The sequence below is a fragment of the Mus caroli genome, unplaced genomic scaffold (genome assembly GCF_978045245.1).
Source record: "Mus caroli unplaced genomic scaffold, Mus_caroli_1 scaffold_7, whole genome shotgun sequence".
NCBI classification, from domain to species: Eukaryota; Metazoa; Chordata; class Mammalia; order Rodentia; family Muridae; genus Mus; species Mus caroli.
The window spans coordinates 811754-834749 of record NW_028227262.1 but is presented as its reverse complement, the minus strand read 5'-3'; the positions used below and the strand labels follow the sequence as shown (position 1 = coordinate 834749).

The 22996-nt window shown below is 42.3% G+C and overlaps 1 protein-coding gene across 3 annotated transcripts in view; it reads right to left on the bottom strand.

The window, feature by feature from the left end:
- Window positions 1–2596: 2596 nt before the first annotated feature.
- Window positions 2597–22996, bottom strand: part of Ipo8 (importin 8) — a 62157-nt gene continuing 41757 nt past the window's right edge. For 2 of the 3 annotated variants that reach the window (XM_021164775.3, XM_029478481.2), the window contains exons 18-25: window positions 21655–21780; window positions 20927–21024; window positions 18571–18666; window positions 16227–16447; window positions 14294–14499; window positions 9166–9366; window positions 6927–7043; window positions 2597–4735 (exon numbers count right to left, since the gene is read on the bottom strand). In XM_021164775.3, coding sequence (XP_021020434.1) covers window positions 4716–4735; window positions 6927–7043; window positions 9166–9366; window positions 14294–14499; window positions 16227–16447; window positions 18571–18666; window positions 20927–21024; window positions 21655–21780 — 1085 coding nt within the window. In that variant the 3' untranslated portion in view covers window positions 2597–4715. The remainder of the gene's footprint in view (window positions 4736–6926; window positions 7044–9165; window positions 9367–14293; window positions 14500–16226; window positions 16448–18570; window positions 18667–20926; window positions 21025–21654; window positions 21781–22996) is intronic. The other variant, XM_021164776.3, reaches the window with a different exon arrangement.

Sequence of the window (22996 nt, the reverse complement as noted above, 5' to 3'; positions counted from 1 at the left end):
TGTCTTCATGGCAGTTTGCTTGCCTTCACAGTTAAATTTATTATAGGTTTTGGGATATTTATTTCTTGTAATGTAACTCTTATTAACATGACTATTCTCTTGACTTTTCAGCTAGTTTATTACTCATGTGTATATATACTAATTTGATAGGTTACTCTTATATTCTGCAATTTAACTGAACTTCATTGTCAGTCCTAGCAGACTTTTAGTTGTGTCTTTAGATTTTTCTTCATATACAATCATGCTGGGCCCCCAAGATAGCTCATTGGGTAAGGTGATTGACACCAAGCCTGTCACACACACATACACAGAGAATGTAACAGGAAGTATATGGTGGAGGGGAGGGCGGTCTGGAAGGAATTGCAGGAGGGAGAAAAGCATAACCAGAACCGTCTGAAAAATATTTTGTCAATAATAAAAAAGTTTAAAATTTAGAAATAAATTTTAAAAATTAAAAACTATGCTATTTGCAAACAGAGATGAAGTCTTCTGATTTCAGAGCTGTGGGGCAGAAGGCGCGGGAGAAAACCCGCATCCCGCCAGAGTTTCAGTGCTCCGGGCGAGCAGACTCTGAAGGACTGCCGCACACAGCCCCGGGTGGGAGTCTGGCTGTGGGAAGCCACAAAATTCCAGCTCAGCAGGTGGTGGACAAGGGGCAGTCCTAGGTACCAGGTTCTCAGCCTCGGGCATCCCAGACACCTCTGGATACCGCAGATGAGAACAGAATGGGGGCCCTGGAGGCAGCTCAGTCAGCCCCTGGGCGGAAGGGAGGAGAGGGCAGGGGGAGAGGGCACTGGGTGGTTCACACAAGGTTCTTGGTCCAGTCTGTGGCTGGAGCACAGGAAGGCCTTCCAGTGGGATGTTAGACGCAGCTCGTTAGGGGAAAGCCTATCCCATCGTTCAAGGATGGCAGGCCTTGATGAGCAGAGACAGTCCATGTTTTTAGAGCTTTATTGTAGAAAGGCAGGAAGAGAGAGAAGGTAGAAAGAGAGAGAGAGGCTGGCCATGGCCACGTGGAGAGGGGTGGGAGGAAGAGAGAGAAGGAGAGCTAGAGATGAGTAAGAAAGGTGAGAGAGCCAGGCGTGGTGGCACATGCCTTTAATCCCAGCACTTGGGAGGCAGAGGCAGGCGGATTTCTGAGTTCGAGGCCAGCCTGGTCTACAAAGTGAGTTCCAGGACAGCCAGGGCTATATAGAGAAACCCTGTCTCAAAAAGACAAAAAAACAAAAAACAAAAGAAGGAAAGAAAAAAGAAAGGTGAGAGCTTAGAGAGAGAGAGAGAGGAGGGGCCAAGCAGCTTTTTTTATAGAGGGCTGGGCTATCAGGTTAACTATGGGGAGGAGCACACCTGGCTATAGTCAGGTAACTGTAGGGGTGGAGTCTAGCCAAAATTCAAGGAGCTTGTGACATTGTCTACATGACTGATAGTCACACACCTCTCCTGCGGGGGCTGTGGGGGAAGTAACTTCGACAGGAGCCAGGGGTCCAGGAGACATAATCAAACACCTTCCGTCCCATGTAGGTGGAAATCACCACCCAGTGGGTCCCCCGGGTTTCAAGACCTATGCTCGACTGGAGACCAGGCTGACTGTGCACAGCCCACTGCCCCCACACAGAGCCCTCCATTTCTTTCTCTTGCCTAATTTCTCAGGCTAAGCCTTCCAGAGCTAGTAAAACATCTAAAGTTAGCACCCTTGTCTTATTCCTGTTCTCAGAATTAAGGCTTTCAAATTTTCCCCATTTAGTAGTGTTACCTGAACTTAACACAAATGGAACTCTATTGAGGCAAATTCTTGCTATACTTAAAGTTTTTATTATCGGAGGATGCTAAATTTTATCAAATACTTTTCCATGTTTGGTGAAATGATGGTTTTGTCCTGTTAGCATTATATACTTCCTGTTACATTCTCTCCTGTGTGTGTGTGTGTGTGTGTGTGTGTGTGTGAGTGAGAGACAGGCTTGGTGACAATCACCTTACCTGATGAGCTATCTTGGGGGGCCAGCATGATTGTATATGAAGAAAAATCTCAAGACAAAACCTAAAATTCTGCTAGGACTGACAATGAAGTTTAGTTAAATTGCAGAATATAAGATTAATAACCTATCAAATTAGCATTTATTTATTTATTTATTTATTTATTTATTTGACCACAGACTATAATCCTCTTCAGAGATGCTATTCAATTCGGCTTTTATTACTTAAATTTATTCATTTACTTTTGAGATGGTGTTACATCATTCAGGCTGACCTTTAGCTCCCTGTGTAGACGAGGATGACCTTAAACTTATGATCTTCCTGCCTACTACCAAGTGCTGGGATTACAGGCATGTGCAACCATGTCTAGCTGGAAAGGTGTAGTGTAGGTTGGTCTCAAACTGGTGTTCCTCCTGTCTGATCCTCTTTACCATTTGCTACCATAAAGCACTACCGTGGTCTGCAGAAGTACTGCCATGCTCTCTCTGTTCATGATGAAACATGTGGGCTCTGACTTCCTCTTAGTGCCAAAAGCACTTGTCCCAGGCCCTAGAAGTCAGGAAAGCACACCAATGAGTTATCACCTCCACATTCCAGAAAACATCCCATAGAGCAGACAGAGTTCAGTTCCTGGGAATTAGCCCACATTTTATTTTACAGTACATTCATAAAAGTTCCTGCATTTCCAAGGTAACCAGATCACATTCCGGTTAGCACTTCTGGTAATAAAAATCATACAATGACTCTGGCTTTAAAAACAAGGTATGGTGATGTGCAGGAATATGTCTTCCCTTTAATACTGCAGATGACAATTCACCACAAAATAACATCTCCAAAACCCATGCCCCCAGGATCCAGTGTGAAGGCATACTACCTATGTTACAATTAAACCATAGAAGACATGGGAGAAAACTGACTACTTCAGAGGTCTGAAACCCCTTCAATGCAATCTTTCCCTTCTAACTGCTGGGGGACATGCAGCTTTGGTGCCCTGAAAAATGAGAGATGGCAAAATACAGGGTAATTTCTCTCTGAAACATATGGCTTTTTTATAGCTACTTCTGACAAAAAAAAAATTAAATAACCTAAATTAAAAAAAAAAGAATACAAGATTTATAATTCAGGAATCACCTAGAAAATCCTGCCAGTTGCTGATGGAAATTTAAGCTGCAGGTATTTCACACAAACAAAATCTGTATCACATCCAGAAATATGTCCAATCCTGATAACATATTTTCATTTTGCCAGATGAATGCACAGTGGTTCATATTCTGCTCTTGAACAGTTCAGGAAGAGCCATCTGCAATACTGACATCATCAGTCACCTATTCACCCAGCTGACCGAGAGACCAACCCTTGAAGAATTTATAAAAAAAAAAAAAATCGAGCAATAACAAAGACTAATAAGCTAAATCAGGCTGGAGAGATTTTAGACTGTGAAAAGCAGATGGTTAAATTAGATCTGTTCAGTCTTGTTACTAAATAAAAAAAAATCTACCATTTGTCGTGACTGTAATTCCAACCGCTTAGAAGCTGAGCGCAGGCTGCCACAAGTCTGAGGTCAGCCTAGGCCACAGCGTGAGTTCCAGGCCAGCCAGAACTATATAACAAAACCCAGCAGCTGGGTGTGTTAACAGTGGCCAGGAGGCTGAGTCAGGACTGCAATCTTGAGGCCAACCTGGGTTGCATACAGAGACAGACTCTATCTCACAAAGAAAGAAGGGAGGGCTGAAAGGAGAAAGAAAAAAGAAAAAAATCATATAAAATGTTTTGGGCCCTGTCCAACATGGTTGGAATGGTAACTACTGACCAAGCCCCCACCCAGACAGAAATCACCTTCTGCTTAGAACTTCGGTGTGCTTTCATATTTGGATGCCTACAGCCCCTGCAGTATCATTTAAGCACATGATTCATAAGACCTTCAGTCTTTCTGCTAAGCCTAGTGACTAACAAGTCCCTGCTGCTGGCTGCCGAGAGGTGGGTAAAGTCTGAACTTAGTAGGTTATCAATATTATCAATACACTTATGATCCTGAAAGAAACATCATCCCATTCAAGAGGGGAAAAGTGATGGAAAACGGAACTTAACAGTTCTTAGGATAACCACAGATGTCTTGTGAAAAACCAGAGCCTAAATTCCAAGCCTTCAAAGAAGCCTCTGGCACAGGGTGGTTGAAGGAAGCAAGGATGCTTCTGGAGCCAGAGACCCGCACTACCTGCCCGACAGTCAACTCACGGAGTAAAATGCAGAATGAAATGACATAACCAAGGTTTACAGAATATCTAGAAATATGTTTTACGCTTTAAAAAAATTGCAATGCACTCCAAAAAAAATTTTTTCTGATTATTCATGTACAACAGAAGGCACTGTTATCTGCATAAATCCACTGATTCTTCATGGCAAAAACCTGAGACATGCGCTGATACACAACTCTAACCCCTCAGCATTCAGCCTTAAGAGCAGATGCTTTGTCCTTTCCAATCAATGACTCTGCTTTTTTCAAAATTTCATACATTACAGTAGCTGTTAAAAATATATATACTCCAGGTAAGAAGGGTCAAAGAAAGGGAGAGCAGGCCCGTGGCCGACTGATGCCAATGTCACAGCCCCTTATTTCCCACTTGGCCCTCAACCCGTGTACTAAGCAGCAGAGGTGACGCCGATCGGTGAACGGTGGATGCGCCTTCCAGTTGTTGCTGGGCACGACTCCAAAATTAAACTCGGAGAAGATACTCTTGTCCTCAAATGTGAAACTGCCCTGCTATTAGGGAAAAAAAAAAGTGAGGAGGGAAGACATGAAAGATTGCTTCAGGTGAGAGTACTGAAAGTAACTTTAAAGCACCAGCCTTTTATGATAGTAGGCTGCTTTGTTTTGTTCCAGACAGGGCCTCATGTAGCTCAGACTGGCTTCTAACTTGCAACAACTGAGGATGGCCTTGATTCCTGATTGTCCTGCCTCCACACACCCAAGTGCTAGGATTACAGACACCATCCTCCCCTCCCAGGCCTGCCTCTTTTTATGGATTTAAAACTATAGAAGAGCTTGATTCCTGGTATTAGTTTGCCACCTAACTAAAGCCCATTTGCTAGCATAAGAGAAGTGTAAACAGTTCTGAAGCTGCAAGCCAACAGCTACAGGCTATACTCCTCACAGTTGCTAACAAAAGATGCATCACTCCCCTCCCCCACACCCTGATCCAGAACCGTCCTCACCCCAAACTCCCCAGGTCTCCCATTGAAATACTTTGTAAGCACAAAATCTTTCCCATTAACAACCCAAGGGTAAGCCCGAAATCCTAACATTAAACAATTTCTCCTCCTTAAAAACTGAAAATTAACAGTCACCAACACATGAATCCCAAACAAATACAAATGAGAATTTGCTCTGGTTTAGGTCAGAAATGTCCCCTGAAGTCCACATGCTGAACACATGGTTCCCAGCCTATGGAACTACTGGGAGGTAGAACCTTTAAGAGGTGAGGCGCCACTGGAGGAAGTGAGGTTATTGGGTGTGCTTTTTTAAAGATTTATTTTTATCCTTTGTGTGTGTGTGTGTGTGTGTGCACGCGTGCGTGCACACATATATATGTTTATGCACCTGTGTGAGAGGGGCTTATGCCACATGTGTGCAGGTGCCCAAGAAGCCAGAAAAGGGCATCAAAAAAGGAAACTGGAGCTACAGGTAGTTGTAAGCCATCTGATGTGGGTGCTGGTAACCTAACCCAGATTCTCTGCAAGAATAGCAATAACTCTTGATTGTTGAGCTCCTTTCTCCAGCCTCATGGGGTGTGCTTTTGAAGGAGATTCTAGGACCCCAACCCCATCTCCATTCTGCTTCCTAGGTCTCTCGAACCGAGTTAATTTCCTCTACTTCACACTCCTCCCATAAGGCGATACCTCACCAGAGACCCAAAGGCAAGGGGACCAAGTGGCCAGGGGCTGAAACCAAGAGCCAAAATAAAATCTTCCTCCTCATAAGTCAATTTCCTTAGGTACATCCTGGGTAACACTGATAGTAAACTGATTAATGTGGCATTTCATTTTCAGGGATACAAGCTCCTTGTAAGATCTACTGAGTGCTTTTAGTTCATGTGTGGTTGAGATGTTAGGTTCTCACCAAGACCTGCCCCAACCCTTTCTTCTCCAGAACATTAGGAGGATGTGAATGGGGAACACACTGATAACCCTTACCTGTGAAACGGTAATGACAGAGCTACTGTGATTTAAAACAACAAAACATCAAACTAGGCCTAGTGGCACAGGGACATCCGATAATCCCAGCTACTCAGAAGGATGAAGCAGGAGGATCACAGGTCCACAGTTTATGCTACGTTTGAGGCTAGACTGGCCCACTTTGCAACATCTCCTCTTAAACAAAAGGAAAACAGGTAGGCATCATGGCACACACCTGTAATCTGAGCCCTCAGGAGGGTTGAAGCAGAAGGATAGTTGAGTTTGAAGTTAGCTTAGGGTACACAGTGAGTTCCAGGCCAGCTACAAAGTGAAAACCTGTCTCCAGAGACAAAGAGGGGGTAGGGGGAGGAAGACAAGAAGGAGGGATAGGAGGGGGAGGAAGAGGAAGAAGAGGAGGAGAAAGAGGAGAAGGACTAGGATTGTAGCTCACCAGCTCACTAGTAGATTATTTGCTCAGCATATACAAAGCTGAGTTCAAACCCCAGCATCTCAAGTAGAGAGGAAGAACAACCATTCAGCCCAGGAATAGCAAAGTAGTAACTCTAGCGCATACAGATAAAAATAAATTAAGAGGATTATGAGTTCAGGCCAGCCTAGCTACATGGCAAAACCCTGTCTTAAACACAAAACAAGCCCAGCTATATGACAGTGGAACTCTTCATTATCATGAAGGGCTCATTTCATGAAGGCATTTTAATCATGTAAGCCAGATGGTGGCCCTCAGACACACAACTCCAATATGGAAAGGATTGGCTGACCTGCCAGTGTCCTTCGGTGCTCTGCCAACGTGTACACCTCCTGCAGCTTTCTTTTCTGATCCTCACTGAGTGGTGCCACCAGCAGCTGGTACCAGGCAGCATCCCGATTCTGCACAGCTACAGCGTTTCGGGGGGTTGGAGGAGAAAAGATTAAGAGAGCCAGTAACCACTGTTATCTCAGGAAAGGTAAGCAGCATGACCAAATCACATGAGATTACGTCAGACAGTAAGAGGCAGGGTCATGAGTCTGATCCCAACAGTCATTTCCGAGGGCCTACTTGATACCCAACTATGAGGAGCCCCAAGGAAAGTCACTTTGACAAATCAGTGGTTTCCCCAATTCTAGAATATTCTATTCTATTCTTTTTCTATCTTCTTCTGGAAGTTTTCCCAACTATTCCCTAAAAATCTGACACAGGGAAACATCGGGGCTTCCTTGTTACCATCCTCCTTGGATTCTGCATACTGTCTTCCACACCAGTTCTGTTTCTGCACTGAGGACCCAAGTCTGCACCCTTGCACAAAATCCTTCCCTTCTCTTCCCAGACTTTTCCAGATAAATACTTCAAATTTAGCACAACTATAGAGCAAAGTTTAACGTTTTCCTTCTAAATGCTCACAATCCCCCATTTCTCTCACTAGCTATTGGCCTCTCAGAAAACCACTACTACAGACCTTTCACATCTGTAACCACATCCAGTGCTCTGCCAGTCTCTTAAAGTCTCTGCCTACATACCTCCCCTATCCAGTTCCATACTGTAGTCCTGATCTAACAACCTCACATTGCCTGTGTTCCTCAAGATTATGAAACTTTGCACCTAATAACCCCAGAAGTAAACTACTGTATCATGTTAATAGCTTTTAGAAAATCACTCCACTCTGCACTGGACAAAGGGCCCAGATCCAAGGCAGCCACTCTCAGTCCTGCCCTCCTTCCTAGGGACTTCTCAGAGGCTTTTTTTTCCCGGTGGTCTGTCCAAGCTTGTCTAAAGATGGCCTTCTGTCTACAGAGGAGCTTCTAAACTGTTGTGCATACTCAGGTTACACTTGAGACCCAAAAGCTGTTGAGGAGGTCAGATGCATGCCATATCTACAGACAGACATCTTGGAGCATCCTTTCCTATACTTGTGGCAAAATTAAATAATGGTGGCATGTTATGTTGGCATTGCATAGTTGGGAAAAATACTGCACACACATGAGAATCTTACACATCTAATAGTAGAAATAACAGAACCACAGAAACTCTACTTAACCATAAAACGAATAACAGACATTAGTTAAGGTTTTTTCTTTTAGTACAACTATTAGACTAACAATTTGCTAAGTGTTTCATTGGCTTATTTTTCAGTTTTATCTGTAGGAAACAAGTGAAGTTCTGAGTCAAATGTGTGTCACTGACATGAGTTCAGCCATGTCAAGGACTCCAGTGCCTCAGCCCCAAAGGAGGGCAGAGCTTTCTGAGAATGAGGCTCAAGAATGGCAAAGCCTCCCTTGATTTCATGTGCAAATATTGACGATGTGTGCAGAAAATGTCCACCACAGCTCCTCTCAACAACTGCCGCCCAGTGTTTCAACTTGAGGATGCTCCTTAAGAGGAAGAAATGTATTCTATGCAGATGAGCTAAACCTGCATCCTTGTTCAGCTATAGATGATAACCTCGCCTCCTTTTTCAACTGTTTGCCATAAACTCAGTGAGCTTCAGGGTGCTGCAGCCTCTTTATTGGAGAACCCAGCCCACCTGATCCCAGGTGTGTCTGTGTGCCTGTTCATGTGGGTAGGTGGACACAGTGTATGGCTCTTGGGTATATGAACACAGTGTGTGGCTCTTCAGAGTTTGGGTACATATGTTAAGAAATGAAATGTCTATATACCCTGCTCATCGACCAATAAGGTCTCAGTTGTGAAAGAGATGGGGTAAGAGCGATTCGTGCTTGAGTCTGAGCATGATATGCTACAGTGTCTAAAATGACTCCTATGAAGATGACTTGCAGGCTCACCCTGACACTGATGCTACAGCAATGAGAGCTTAGGACAGCTTCTAAGTGTGTTATTGTGCTAACTTTTTTCATTTTAAATATGTCTGGTTATTTCTAAAACAAAAGATAAAAATGTAAAAGTCTATACCAATATGGGGGCAGATCCCAAAACAACTTCTACCAGGAAGAAATTAAAGATGTTTAAAAGAATATCTTCAAGTTTGGGGAATGGGGTCAGGGGGATAACAAGTGAAGACATACTCAGCAGAGCTTGTGTAAAAAACTGGTATTCATCCACGCTGTTGTCGAGGTCCAGTGGGGTGCTGAAGCCCTCAAGGGCTGTCTCCTCCAGCACTTCTTCATCCCAATCATCATCATCCTCCTCCTCACTTCTGCCAATTTGTGACTGCATAGCTTGAGCACTCACACTTGTCTCTTCTTCCTCCTCACTGGAAATCTCCTCTGTGAAGTAAAAGGATGAAAAACAAGGATTACAAAAAAAAATTCTGGAAATATGAGACCATGACAAAATCTATCTACAATTATAAACTTTCATCTTTACTGCAGTGGGCTGACTGGCTCACACTCTTCACTCAGTGGCTCTGACTGAACACTGCTAATACTGCACCATGGTCACCCTAGTGAGGTCCAAGTACTGATTAACTGAGAGTCCCCGTGTTCTTCTGATGGGAAGAGGAGCAGAATGGTCCCTCATCCATGTGTGTTTTCAGCAGGAATGACTTCAACTCTCTTAATCATTAATAAACAATTATGAAGTGCTCTGAAATCCCCCCCCAGGGGTCATTTCTGCTAACACAAATAGTAACGATGCAAACATGTCAAGAAAAATAAAGTGCGCCGGGCGTGGTGGCGCACGCCTTTAGTCCCAGCACTCGGGAGGCAGAGGCAGGCGGATTTCTGAGTTCGAGGCCAGCCTGGTCTACAAAGTGAGTTCCAGGACAGCCAGGGCTACACAGAGAAACCCTGTCTCGAAAAACCAAAAAAATAAAAAAATAAAAAAAAATAAAGTGCTTGGCTATTTGAAACTTGAAAAGTTAAGCCACAGCTGTAGTGACAGCTCTGTCAGTAAGGAGTGCACACTGCAAGTGTGAGGGCAACCCATAAAACCCATACTCAAAACAAAAACACAACACAACACAAAACAACAGAAAACAAACCTGTCAAACATGGCGGCATGGCTTGTAATCTGAGTGGATCCCTAGGCCTGCCCTCTACTCACCTAGCCTAGACTACTTGGTGAACCCCAAACTAATGAGAGACTGTCTCAAAAATAAACAACAACAACAACAACAAGCAAGCAAGAGAGATAATGTCTTAGGAGCAACACCCGAGACTGTCCTCCAGTCTTCTCATGGAAATATACACGTGTGTACGTGGCACATGAAAACAAACTCACAAAGGAAGCCAAAATACACGCCACCCAATTTCAGTTCTGCTTTGTTCCAAGAGGTTAGGCAGGAATTGCAGCTGGATATGAAGCCATCGGGGAGCACAAGAACTACAAATCGACTGAGAGAAAAAGCCCAGAACCAACACGACCAAAGCAACAATCATTTAAAATCAGTCCCACAAAATATGCCACACTGAGCCAGGCTTGACCTTGAGAGGCTGATGCAGGAGGGTCAGGAGTAGTTCAAGGCCAGCGTTAGCTACATAGAGAGTTCGAGGCCACCCTGTCTCAAAAAAAAAAAAAAAAAGAAAGAAAGAAAGAAAGAAAGAAAGAAAGAAAGAAAGAAAGAAAGAAAGAAGTCATACCAAAATGCACAAACTAGTTAACAAGTATCCAAACAGTAAATGGGCAATGGATCTGAACTGACACTCTAAAAAAAATGAATTAGTACAAATGACCAATAAATGTGGGAAAACATTAAACAACAGTAGCCATCAGGGAAATGCAACTCAACGTTTAGTTTCCCTTTCAGCCCTGTCAGAATGGCAGTCATTAAGAAAACAAACAATAGGGGCTGGAGTGATGGTTCAGTGGTTAAGAGTACTGACTGCTCGGCCAAAGGACCCAGATTCTATTCCCAGCACACACATGGAGGCTCACAACCATTCATAATTCCAGTTCTAGGGAGTTCTCTTCTGACCTCTATGTACTCTTAGACAAATAAATAAATAAATCTTAAAAAAAAATTAAAAAGAAAATAATAAAAAATGCTGGTGATAATGAGAGAAAAAGAGAACCCTTCTTTTTCACTACTGGGAATGTGAACCAAGCCAGCCATTGGAAAGTTAGTAAAGAAAATTGTTCAAAAAAATTAAAAATAGAACTTTTAGCCAAGTGTGGTGGCTCAGGGCTATAGTCCCAGCACTTAGGAGACAGAGGTAGGAGGATCACTGCAAGTTCAAAGCAACTCTTCACCTACATAGTGAGTTCTAGGACAGCGATAGCTACATAGCTTGTCTCAAAACTCCAAATCAGGCTGGTAAATGCACTTGCCAAATATGCCTGATGACCTGAGTTCAATCCCTAGGGCCCTCATAAAGGTAGCAGACACACACACAAATTAAAAATTTAAAAATATACTTTTGAAGAACACCAAAACCAACCAATCAGTCAATATTCCATATGATTCAGATATATCATTTACGGATAAATACCTAAAGAATCAAAGCCACCTACTACAGAAATATCTACATACCCAAGTTCATGGCAGGCATCAGTATTCACAATAGCCAAACAATGACATCAGCTTAAGTGTCCCTCAACAAATGAGTGATAAAGAAACTGTGGCAAAAATAATAACATTCCTTCTCAACCATACTAGTTATGGGACAATAAATAGCTTAAAAAGCAAGAAATTATAAAGAAAGATAATATGCTGAAAAATAAGTCTATAGCTTTTAGCATATGTTTATTCAAAGGAAGAAATGGGGGGATAGGAAAGAAAGAGGAAGTCACTTCAAATGATCTACTTAAGCTTGCAGAAAAGTCAGAAGTTGTATTCATGCTAAGGTGGGAGATGCATGGTTTAAAATTCCTTATTTATTAACAACATAGGATGATTCCTATTTATTGATGAAAAGTATCTTAAATTTAAATTCGTGGAAATCACAGAATTTAGCATGCAAAATATAGGTGTACATTTTATAGAAATTCTGATTTTTCGTAATTAACAAAGTGTCTGGTCTGGTTTGTTTGGGGGGGGCAGGGTTTTTTTTGAGGGTTTGTTTTGGTTTTTTGTTTTTGTTTTTTGTTTTTTGTTTTTTTGTTTTTTTTTTTAATTTTTAATATTTTTATTACATATTTTCCTCAGTTACATTTCCAATGCTATCCCAAAAGTCCCCCATAGCGCCCCCCACTTCCCTACCCACCCATTCCCATTCTTTTGGCCCTGGCATTCCCCTATATTGGGGCATATAAAGTTTGCAAGTCCAATGGGCCTCTCTTTCCAATGATGGCCGACTAGGCCATCTTTCCATACATATGCAGCTAGAGACAAGAGCTCCGGGGTTCTGGTTAGTACATCATGTTGTTCTGACAATAGGGTTGCAGATCCCTTTAGCTCCTTGGGTACTTTCTCTAGCTTCTGCATAGGGAGCCCTGTGATACATCCAATAGCTGACTGTGAACATCCACTCCTGTGTTTGCTAGGCCCCGGCATCGTCTCACAAGAGTCAGCTATATTTTGTTTTTTGTTTTTGAGACAGGGTTTCTCTGTGGAGTCCTGGCTGTCCAGGAACGCACTCTGTAGACCAGGCTGGCCTCAAACTCAAGAGACCTGCCTGCCTGCCTCTGCCTCCAGAGTACTGGGATTATAGGTGTGTGCAACCACCAGCCCAGCTCAAAGTTTCTGTTTTTTAATAAGAAAAAACAATTTCACTTGGAGCTGGATAATGAAACTTCTGTGCCCTCAAAAGTTGTTTTCAGTCCTATTATTGAATAAATAACCATGTAATATTCTTTGTTTTGTTTGTTTGCAACAGGGTCTCTTCATGTAGCCCTGACTATCCTGCAACTCCCTGTGTAGACCAGCCTGGCTTTGAATTCACACAGATGTGCCTGCCTCTGCCTCTCAAGTGCTGGGATTAAAGGTGTGCACCAACACACCAGGCTCCATCAAACATTCTTGACACTGACAACTACTTTTGAAGTACTAGAGATCAAATTCCAGGAGTTGTACATGCTAGGTAAGTGCTCTACTACTGAACTGGCCCCAATGGTAACAACCTTACCCTGACCATTTCTATTGTGTTTATATATTTGTGTGCCTGCACTGGTGTGCAAGTCACAGTATAAATGGCAGGAGTCAGTTCTGCCCTTTGGCCATGTAGGTTCTGAAGCTTGAACCCAGGCCATAAGGCTTGGCAGCAAGCACCTTTACTCACTGAAACATCTTGCCAGCCCCGTGATTCTTGATTGCTAAATTGCCTGCATTCATGCATTTTATTCTAAGTTTCTTTAAACCTTAAATATCTTGAGATTATAATTTTTGAACATGAATTGCCTAAGAACCACTAAGAAAGGCATCAATCTCTATAAACTCTTGAACTGACACTGTACACTTAATCTAGGGAGTCATCAGTTAATGGTAGCTACCTTAAGTGGCAAACATGAAAGTAAATCTTAAGTTGCCAACTCATAATCAAGACCATCTGATTCTCTTACATGTAGACTTATCAAGAGAAAAACACTTTTACTAGGCACCATTTAGAAGTCACAGAGATTTTTAAATGTATCCTTCATAAAATTTATAAGTCACCCAAGCCTTAGTTTAAATGTGTCAAAGGTCAAAGAATGGCAATCTGTCTAATGACTCCAGAATTCAAAGAAAACACACACTGAAATCAAAATCCAAGCCAGAAATGACAGTGTATACACACAGTCCCAGTACACAGGAGTATAAAGCAGGAATATCATAAGTTTAAAGTTGTCTGAGCTAAAAAGCAAGACCTGTGTCAGTGAGATGGCTCCAGAGGTAAAAGCACTTTGCTGCTGGGCTGAGTTTAATCCCCAGGACTCACGTGGTAGAAGCAGAGAACCAACTCCTGCAAACTGTTCTCTGACATCCACACACATGCACACCCAAACAAGTATATATATATATATATTTTTTTTTTTTCAAAGCAAAATCTGGGGCTGGAGAGATAGCTCAGTGGTTAGGAGCAGTGATTGCTCTTGCAGGGGACCCAGGTTTGGTTCCTAGCACTAGATGGTGGCTCACAGCAATCTGAACTCCAGTTCTAGGAGATTCTACACCTACTTCTGGCTATAGAGGCTCCAGGCACATGTGTGGCACACATACATACATGGTGGCAAACACTCAGGCACATTAAATAATTTGATTTTCATAATAAGTTAATAATAAATTAGCTTTTAAAAGCAAAATCAACTATAGTACAAATTATAAGTAGAAGACTTTACCATTTTCCTCTATGTCGGCTTTCTCTGCTTTTGAGTGATTTTCACGGTTTACCGTTTGTCGTGTAGCACAGACCTGCTTCAAGCCAAGGAAAAGGAAGAGAATGGAGGGGAGGATCTGTGCAGCCACAGCATCCACGGCAGGAGGTCGGTTCTGCAGCTCCAAGAGCACGCTCAGTCCTATTATACACATCTTCCGGTCATGGTGTCTGCAAAACGTGGAAAACATGCAGAAGCCGTCACCAAGGACCAACTCCAGAGCAGTGGTTCTCACCCTTCCTAATGCTGCAACCCTGCATACACTTCCTCATGCTATGCTGATCCCAACCATAGAATTCCTTTCATTGCTACTTCATAACTGTAATTAATTTTGCTATTGTTATGGATCACAATGTAAATATTTTTGGAGATATTTAGTCATGGCCCACAGGTTGAGAATCAGCACTCTAGAAGAACTAAAGCAACTGAAGCCTGTATAAATCAAATTCTACAAACAGACCAACTGTTATCACCAAAGCCTGTGGGGAGAGTCAGGTGTGGTGGCTCAAACCTATAATCCCAGCACTGAGGAGGCTGAGACAGGGGTACTGTAAATTCAAGGTGAACCTGGACTATAGAGCAATTTCAAGCCTGGGTGCTATAACAAGACTTGGCTTCAGGAGGGGAAAGGGCTTATAGGAGTCTGCCATTAGCATTTGCCCTTGCTATAGTACCACTTATGTTTAGTGAAAGAGCTGTATCCGAATGTTGGTATGAGGTCTGTTAGAGCAGAAATGGCTCCTTGACAGCATAACATTTCTACACACTGGGAAAGGTGAAGCGCTCTCCCTCCATACTATGCTCTCTTAGCCTGGTCCTCAGGGTTTCTTGGCAGATAAGCTCCACCTACAGCAACTCAGGGTACCAAAAAGCTATTTCAAAGCATCAGCATCTAACATGTTGACCTGGCTAACTACACATAATCTGCCATCAGCCTTTGATGTAACAATAAAAAAATAATAATAGTAATAATAATAATTCCAAAGGAAAAATGATTGGTTAATTTAAATTAAACACATTTTTCTATTAACTAACTTTATTTATTTATTTATTTATTTAGGTGTCCCTGGGTGGGCTCAAAGAACTATTTCTTTTGTTTTAAAATACCAAAATTAAAAGACAAACACTAAGAAAGAAGCAGCTCAGTGAGTAAGAGCAATTGCTGTTCTTCTCTGCTTTTGAGTGATTTTCACGGTTTACCGTTTGTCATGTAGCACAGACCTGCTTCAAGCCAAGGAAAAGGAAGAGAATGGAGGGGAGGATCTGTGCAGCCACAGCATCCACAGCAGGAGGTCGGTTGAGGACCTGAGCTTGGTTCTCAGCACCCACATCAAGTGGCTTATAACCACCTACACCACCAGCTCCAGGAGATCCAACACGTGTTCTGGCCCTTGAGCATACCCAAACATGCACAGCATACACACGGCATGCCTCCACACAGAGATACACACATGTACATGAATAAAAATAGATCTTAAAAGCTCAGTACTCAGAAGGTAGAGGCAGGAGGATCAGGTGTTCAAGGCCAGCCTAGGTACATGAGATCAGCCTTGAAAAGAATAAAGTTAAAACCTACAGTACGCACTATATTCTGTCTCTTTCCATCAGGTTATATTCCTCATCCATATTCTTAATTATGTGGACTGGAGTGATGACTCAACAGATAAGGTGCTGCTTTAAGAATAGAACAGACTCCTAAAAGCTGTCCTCAGACATGCACATGCCATGATAAATGTCTGTCCACACACTAAATGAATAATTTTTTAAATATTCTTAATTTTCAAACATTTAAATAATACACTAAAACAGTCCCCAATATATGAAGATTATCTCGCAACACACCTCTATACTAAAAAGTAAATTTCCTGCAACAGCAAAGCAATGTGAAGGCACATACCCCAGGAAGTAATCAGTGTCGTTCATCCACTGATTTATGAACTGTGATGTGACAGGTCCTGGGTTGTGTGGCAGCTGGACTTGCTCCAGTGTATGGAACAGCAGCTCAGGGCTGTAGTAAAGAGCTGCGATGGCCACCTGGAGACACATTGTACGAAGCTCACTGGTCTTGACCCCACGTGTTAATCTCTCCAAGACAAGTTGAATGAACAGTGGTATACACTGGAAAATAGGATGGAAGCAAGAGTCACCCACATGCCGTGGTCACCAATAAATGAGTCTTTGTGACAATAAGTGTTTGCTATTTCAATTGTGTGGAGGAGACTTTTTTTTTTTTTTTTGGTTTTTTGAGACAGGGTTTCTCTGTGTAGCCCTGGCTGTCCTGGAACTCACTTTGTAGAACAGGCTGGCCTCGAACTCAGAAATCCGCCTGCCTCTGCCTCCCAAGTGCTGGGATTAAAGGCGTGCGCCACCACGCCCGGCTGGAGGAGACTTTTAAAGACCTACATTTCCATCAAACTCAGAGAGACTAAGTAAACAAAAAGTAACCGTTGAAGAAGTCTCTTCCCTTTTATGTCCACACTGCAGCCAGTTGCAGACTGCCTATGAGCTTGTCCTTTAAGACAGTTCACTCCATCAGCCACTCCCATGTCCAAGGTAAATGACACATCTGGGATTTGTGTCAATATGGAAATAATTGAACGAGAGTATGACATGATCAGTATATCTCTTGAAAAATGAAATCCTACAGCTACACCTCAAAGCTCAAAAACACTGAAAAAAGGACTGTGGGTCTCAAGTCCTCTGACTGCAGTGCTAACTCTGCATAAACTTCCCATTTAGATACTAAATGTTCTTCAATTGGATCGTATCACACTTGTCTGATATCAACTACATTAAAAATCATAAGCCATGGTGAAATAATATATGCTATCGCATATATGTAAAGCCATCAAGAGTTAAAGGAACTTTTAAAATTTTAAATTAATACAATAATCATCTCTTTCAGTTGCATTAAAACAAGGCTAATGAGTTAGGAAAAATATTCATAGAAATATTTTATCTAATAAATTAAATGAATGCATGAAAGATCACCACCAACAGCCCTGACATCACAGATAAGAGATACCACTCTCCTGGTAGAAATAGCTCACAATGACCTCTGAAGTATTCTCACCTAAAAGTCAAACCTGATTCTGACAACAGCTGAGAGGAAACACAGAGAAGCGTAATGTCCAGGTGATACCTGAGGGCACTGTGCTACATCTACGCTAACATTCAGTCACCTAGTGTCCTCAGCTCTTTAGCACAAAGTCTCGAGCTTCCCAATCCCTCTGCAGCCTGGGTCAGATACAAACCCACTGCAGTATGCTGCAGATTCTTACTGACTGTACAGGGGCTGACCCAGATGAAGGCAACTATTCAACTCCTTCCTACTTAAGACATTCATCCAAACTGAAGTTGTCACCTTTCTCCATGTCATACAACTCTAAGTCAATGATGAGCTAGTCATCATACATAAGTTTCCACATTCCTTCTTTCTACCTCAAGACATGTCCTTGTACTAGCATGATCTAAACAACACTTTCAAGACAATCAATATGGCCTAGGGTTTAGAAAGCAAAACCATTCCATATTTAACTTGGAAAACAATACAAATACACCTTCCTCGACACACTCTAGATGGACACACAATGGAATCTGTTGACTTTTGTCTGGCCCATTTTCCCCTCGATTTGATCCTAGACACCTTTTTGTTTACCACCCATAGACAGTAAGTGTGGTTTGCATAACTCTGCTTCCACACACTGCTGCCCATTAGCCTTCCTACCCAAGCAAGATTTTGTAGGCAAACCTACTCTTGTCATTTACCCAGCTCTCTCCTCTAATGCCTTCTCTTTCTTAATGCTTCCTATAAAATCCCCTGATTCACAATCTCTGCTTTCCTCACACCCACACGAGCCGCAGCTTCCTTGCTCATCAGCAGAAGACTCGCCCATTGGTAGCACACTCAGCAACCAAAACCCTGGCCTTCGACCTTGACATTTTTCTGCTCGAGGTCCTCTGTTTTAACTGCTCAGAACAGGATCTAAAATGCAATTTTTACTTTGTGAGTCACATAATGATCTCCATTACACATGCTCCTATTTGTTTCTCTGTTATTGCTATTATTGTTGTGAATGTTTCTGAGTCATTTTTTTCTATTATTCAAATAGGATTTGTGCCAGCAAGCACAAACTCTGGCTGCCTTTTCAACTTTCCATCAAAACATAAGTAGAGTATCAATCAAGCATGGGCATTTTTTATGTAAATGTCCAGGAGGATGCTTTTCTGACATGCATCACCTGGTCAATTCCCCTTCCTTTGCACTGAAGAATGATGACTTCCAAGAGTTTTGCAGCATAGCACTCGGCATCTTCTCCCGCCTCTCCACACAGTACCTAGAGAGACAAGTTAGCTCAGCATGAGTGCCACAGGGAAGTCGATGACACCACAGGAAGCAAACACTGTAAATTCAGTCACAGAAACCAGTTTGGCAGTCACAGGATCTCTATGTAGCCCTTGCTGGCCTAGAACTCACTGTGTGAACCACTAGGCAACAGGCTCAGAGAAGTCTACCTGTCTGCCTTTCGAGTGCTGAGATTAAAGGCCTTGCCATCACATTGAGTAGGGATCACTGATTTTAGAAAATCAACTTTCTGGATGGGTGTGGTGGCGCACACCTTTAATCCCAGCGCTGGGAGACAGAAGCAGGCAGATCTTTCTTTGCGAAAAGGCAACAAAACAAGGCATATCTTGTAATTTACAGGTGGACTGTGGAGCCGCACACCTGAGTTCAAGCATGGTTCCAACACAGGAGCTCTGAGACCTGGAACAATTCACTAAGCAGCAGGTCCAGGGATAAAAGTGGGGCTCCCTAATGCCTTGAGCATTAAATATGGTGAGATACTCGAAAAAGCTCTTAACAGTTGCTAAGAAAGAGATACTATCTTCAGAGGTGTAGTCAGTACTCCTGTAGACAATCCTAAGAAAACTCATTGTATTGGGGGAGGAGGAAATGATATATAAACATTCTTAGAAGCAGGAGTGACGGTAAATACGACACAAGACACTAGTCAAGAAGAGAAGGAATCTCTGGGAGGTAGAGTTAGTGCACACACATACAATTAAAAATAAATGTTTTTAAAATACACAGGAAATATCTGGTATACTGCAATAACTTAATAAATATGAACTAGTATTAAAACTAAGAAAATGAAATATATGTCACCTACTTGATAAGAAAATTGCTGTGAACACAGCCTTCTGTCTGTTGTACAGAACACTGAGTTGCTGAGGGGACACACACAACTGCTCTATGCAGCAGCTTTCTTTCCCCCTTGTCCCTATAACTGAGCGTTGAGGCCTGAAGACTGATGGTGAGATACCAGTTTACCAGTTTAGAGCTCTTACCAGCCCCCTGACTCAGCTCCCTGCTAATGAGAATCATGGCTGCACTATAGCTATTTCCTGCCCCCAACACCTTGGCCTAATTTTTTGGTTTCTAGCTATTTGAGCTTTCCACAGTTTGCCTGCCAGCTTGATGCATTACAAGTTCACACACACACACACACACACACACATACATACACACTTCCCTGAAGGAGGTAAACATGACTTAGTCATCAAAAAAAAAAAATCTAAGGTATAACCAAATAGTGGTTAACACAGTGAACAACCATGGCTGTGCATAAATACATCCATGAACCACCACGTACTAAACTAAGTGTTGCTTTTGTAACTCTCTTCATTGTTTATGTTGCTTGTGCTCAGATTACCTATACCTAGGTACATAGGTGGCTTCCAATATACATTCAATTAAAAGCTAAATGACTGGTGCCATTCTGTCATAGACTGGCTATCTGTATGGTTAGTTTTTCTAGCACTTTAATTACTAACAAGCTCGTGCTTTTAAATTTTCTTTTTAGATTTATTTAATTTTATGTGTGTGTCTTGTCTCCATGTTCATGCCTGGTGCCCACAGAGGCCAGAGGAAGGTATCCAAAACCCCTAAAACTGAACTCACAAACGGTTATGAGCCACCATGTGGGTGCTGAGAACTGAACCTGGGTCCTCTGCAAGAGCAACAAGTGCTCTTAACCACTGAGCCATTTTTCTGGCACCCACAAGTTCATATTTTGGAAAGAAAAAAAGGGAAAGAAGAGTAGAAAACCTCCATATCGCAAAGTTCTTCACCATGGATTCAGCCAACCATGAGCCAAATGTTGTTTAAGACCTGGACCTGTACTGAATGTGTACAGGTTCTTCCTCTTGTTGTTATTCCCTGACCTACATGGTTTAACAACTACTTATATGACATTATACTATATCAGGCATTACGAAAGTGAGTTAAAGTGCATGCGGAGATGTACAAGGGCTATGGGCAAAGACCATACTTAGTTATGGGACCAGGGGGCTCATGAAGCCTGATGTCCACAGGGGTCTTAGACTGGTCTCTATGGACACTGAGAGATGATTGTATTAACTTAGAAAATTTCAGAGTTCATAGATATCGAAGTGACATAAATGCAATACATACTCTGAAACTTTCACAATAATCACAAACTCATTTTTAAAATGAAATTGACAAATCTATTCAGGTAAAGCAATATAAACTAAACACTGTGAAGAATCATATGACAACTGACAGGATACACTTACCTTCCTGCACATTGTGAACAAGACTTCTAAATGCTTTGGATTTGACAGCAGAGCGTTGGTATCTACTGTCACGTAATTATGCAGGAGAGGCATCATGTCTGGGAAGAGATCCAGAATCTCATTGAGACGTGTGCAACAGGTGCAGAAATGAATGATCCCCACTGGAACCACAGCTCCGTAGCACTCAAATACTGTCTCCCTTAGCAACCACAAACGCTAGGAAAGGTCATGATATACCTGCTCTATTTATGCCTGAAGACAATGCAGACTAGGAAGGTTAAAATGCTCACTCTTTATCAGAATAACACTTCTGACCTTTGCCTGTCCCCACTCCCACTGCACTCAGCACTACCCAACATACAGTCAGGGCCTCGCTGATTGGGCTTAAAGCACCCTTGTACTTCCCCTCCTGCTAGAATGCAAACTACAGAAGGGCTGCAGCCACTCACTGCTGGATGGCTGGGCTGATGACAGTGCTTAGGACATAGCTGTATTCAGAAAGTATTTACTCGGTTTATATATGAACACATGCTCTGGTTGCAAGCTAACATATGAAACAAGACATGTTGCCCACCTCCTCTGCCGGTCAAAGGGCTGAAACACTACTAAAATCACCCCCACCCTTTCCTTGACGATAAAATGAAAACATCTGATTAGTACTGAATCATCAATCGTTAAGGGAAGTACATCCAGAAAGAAAGAAAAACTGTTATACGGTCAATGCATGCCTGTAAAGTACTCGAAGCAATCCTGCTGGAAAACTTCATATAAAATGCCCAGGAGCTGCCACATCTGCGGGGAGATGGCATGGCAGGTTAAATTGTATGCCAGGGAAAGGATTTCCTCATAGAATTCTAGAAGAGAAAAACCTCTAGTTAGAATGCAAGGAAACAGCAAGATTACAGGGGACCACACAGAGGACTCAAACACATCCCTCCCATGTGTCAGATGCTTCCCTGTACCCCTTCCTCAGTGGCATCAGCCAGAGAGGCTACCTTCAGCTCTTACTGGGATCTACCCCGTAATCAACAAAGACAACAATCTGCGCTGAAAAGTATTTAAAATTTCTATTTTAGGATATGTGTAGTGGCACATGCCTTTAATTCCAGCACTCTGTAGGCAAAGGCAGGCAGATCCCTAAGTTCAAAGCCAGCCTGGTCTACATAGCAAGGTCCAGGCTAGCCAAGGTAAACTGAAATCCTAGGGAGAAAATTCAAATTTCAGCTGAGGCAGAGTGGTGCATGCCTTTAATCTCAGCACTTGAGAGGAAGAGGCAGGCAGCTCTCTGTGAGTTTGAGGTCAACCTAGTCTATATAGTGAGTTCCAGGACAGCCAGAGCTACATAATGAGATTCCCATCTCAAAAAAACAAAAAGCAAAAACAAAACAAAAACAACAACAACAACAAAAATCAAATGTCTATTTTATAACATAAAATAGCTTCTACCCATAAGATTATACTACAAATTTATAAGAGAACTATATTAGCATGCCTCTATTATATAGACTTAAGACTTATAAACAATTAGTAATATTCTTGGAGAGCTTAATGATGCAGGGATATATATATATTACTACCATATTTTTAGTTTTATCAACAGCTATAAAATATATAGCATTTTCTCCAAGTTATAGAACTTACAGTTTGAGCAGTATTCTTCGGTTTACCTCAGAATACTTTATACCTAAGGTATAAGTGAAGAGGCCCAAAGAAATGTTCTGTATTCACACACCCTATTATTACTCTCAGTAAAACACAGCTTTCTACGTCCCAGACTAAAGCAATTTCACCCAGTTCCTCTCTTTCCCTCTCCCCATCTTCCTCTCCTTCCCTCCTTTCTCCCCTTTTTTTTCCTTCTCCCTCTCTCCCTCTCTTCTTCCTCCCTAACCCCCCTGTTTGGTCTCAAGTAGCTCAGGCTGGCCTCAAACCATGTAGCCAAAGATGGTTAACCTTGAACTTCTACTCTTCTTGCCTCCACATCCCAAGAGCTGTCCTACCCATGTCAGCGTATGTGGTGTTGAGAACAAACCCAGGGATTCCTGCATAGCATGCAAGCATTCTACCAACTGA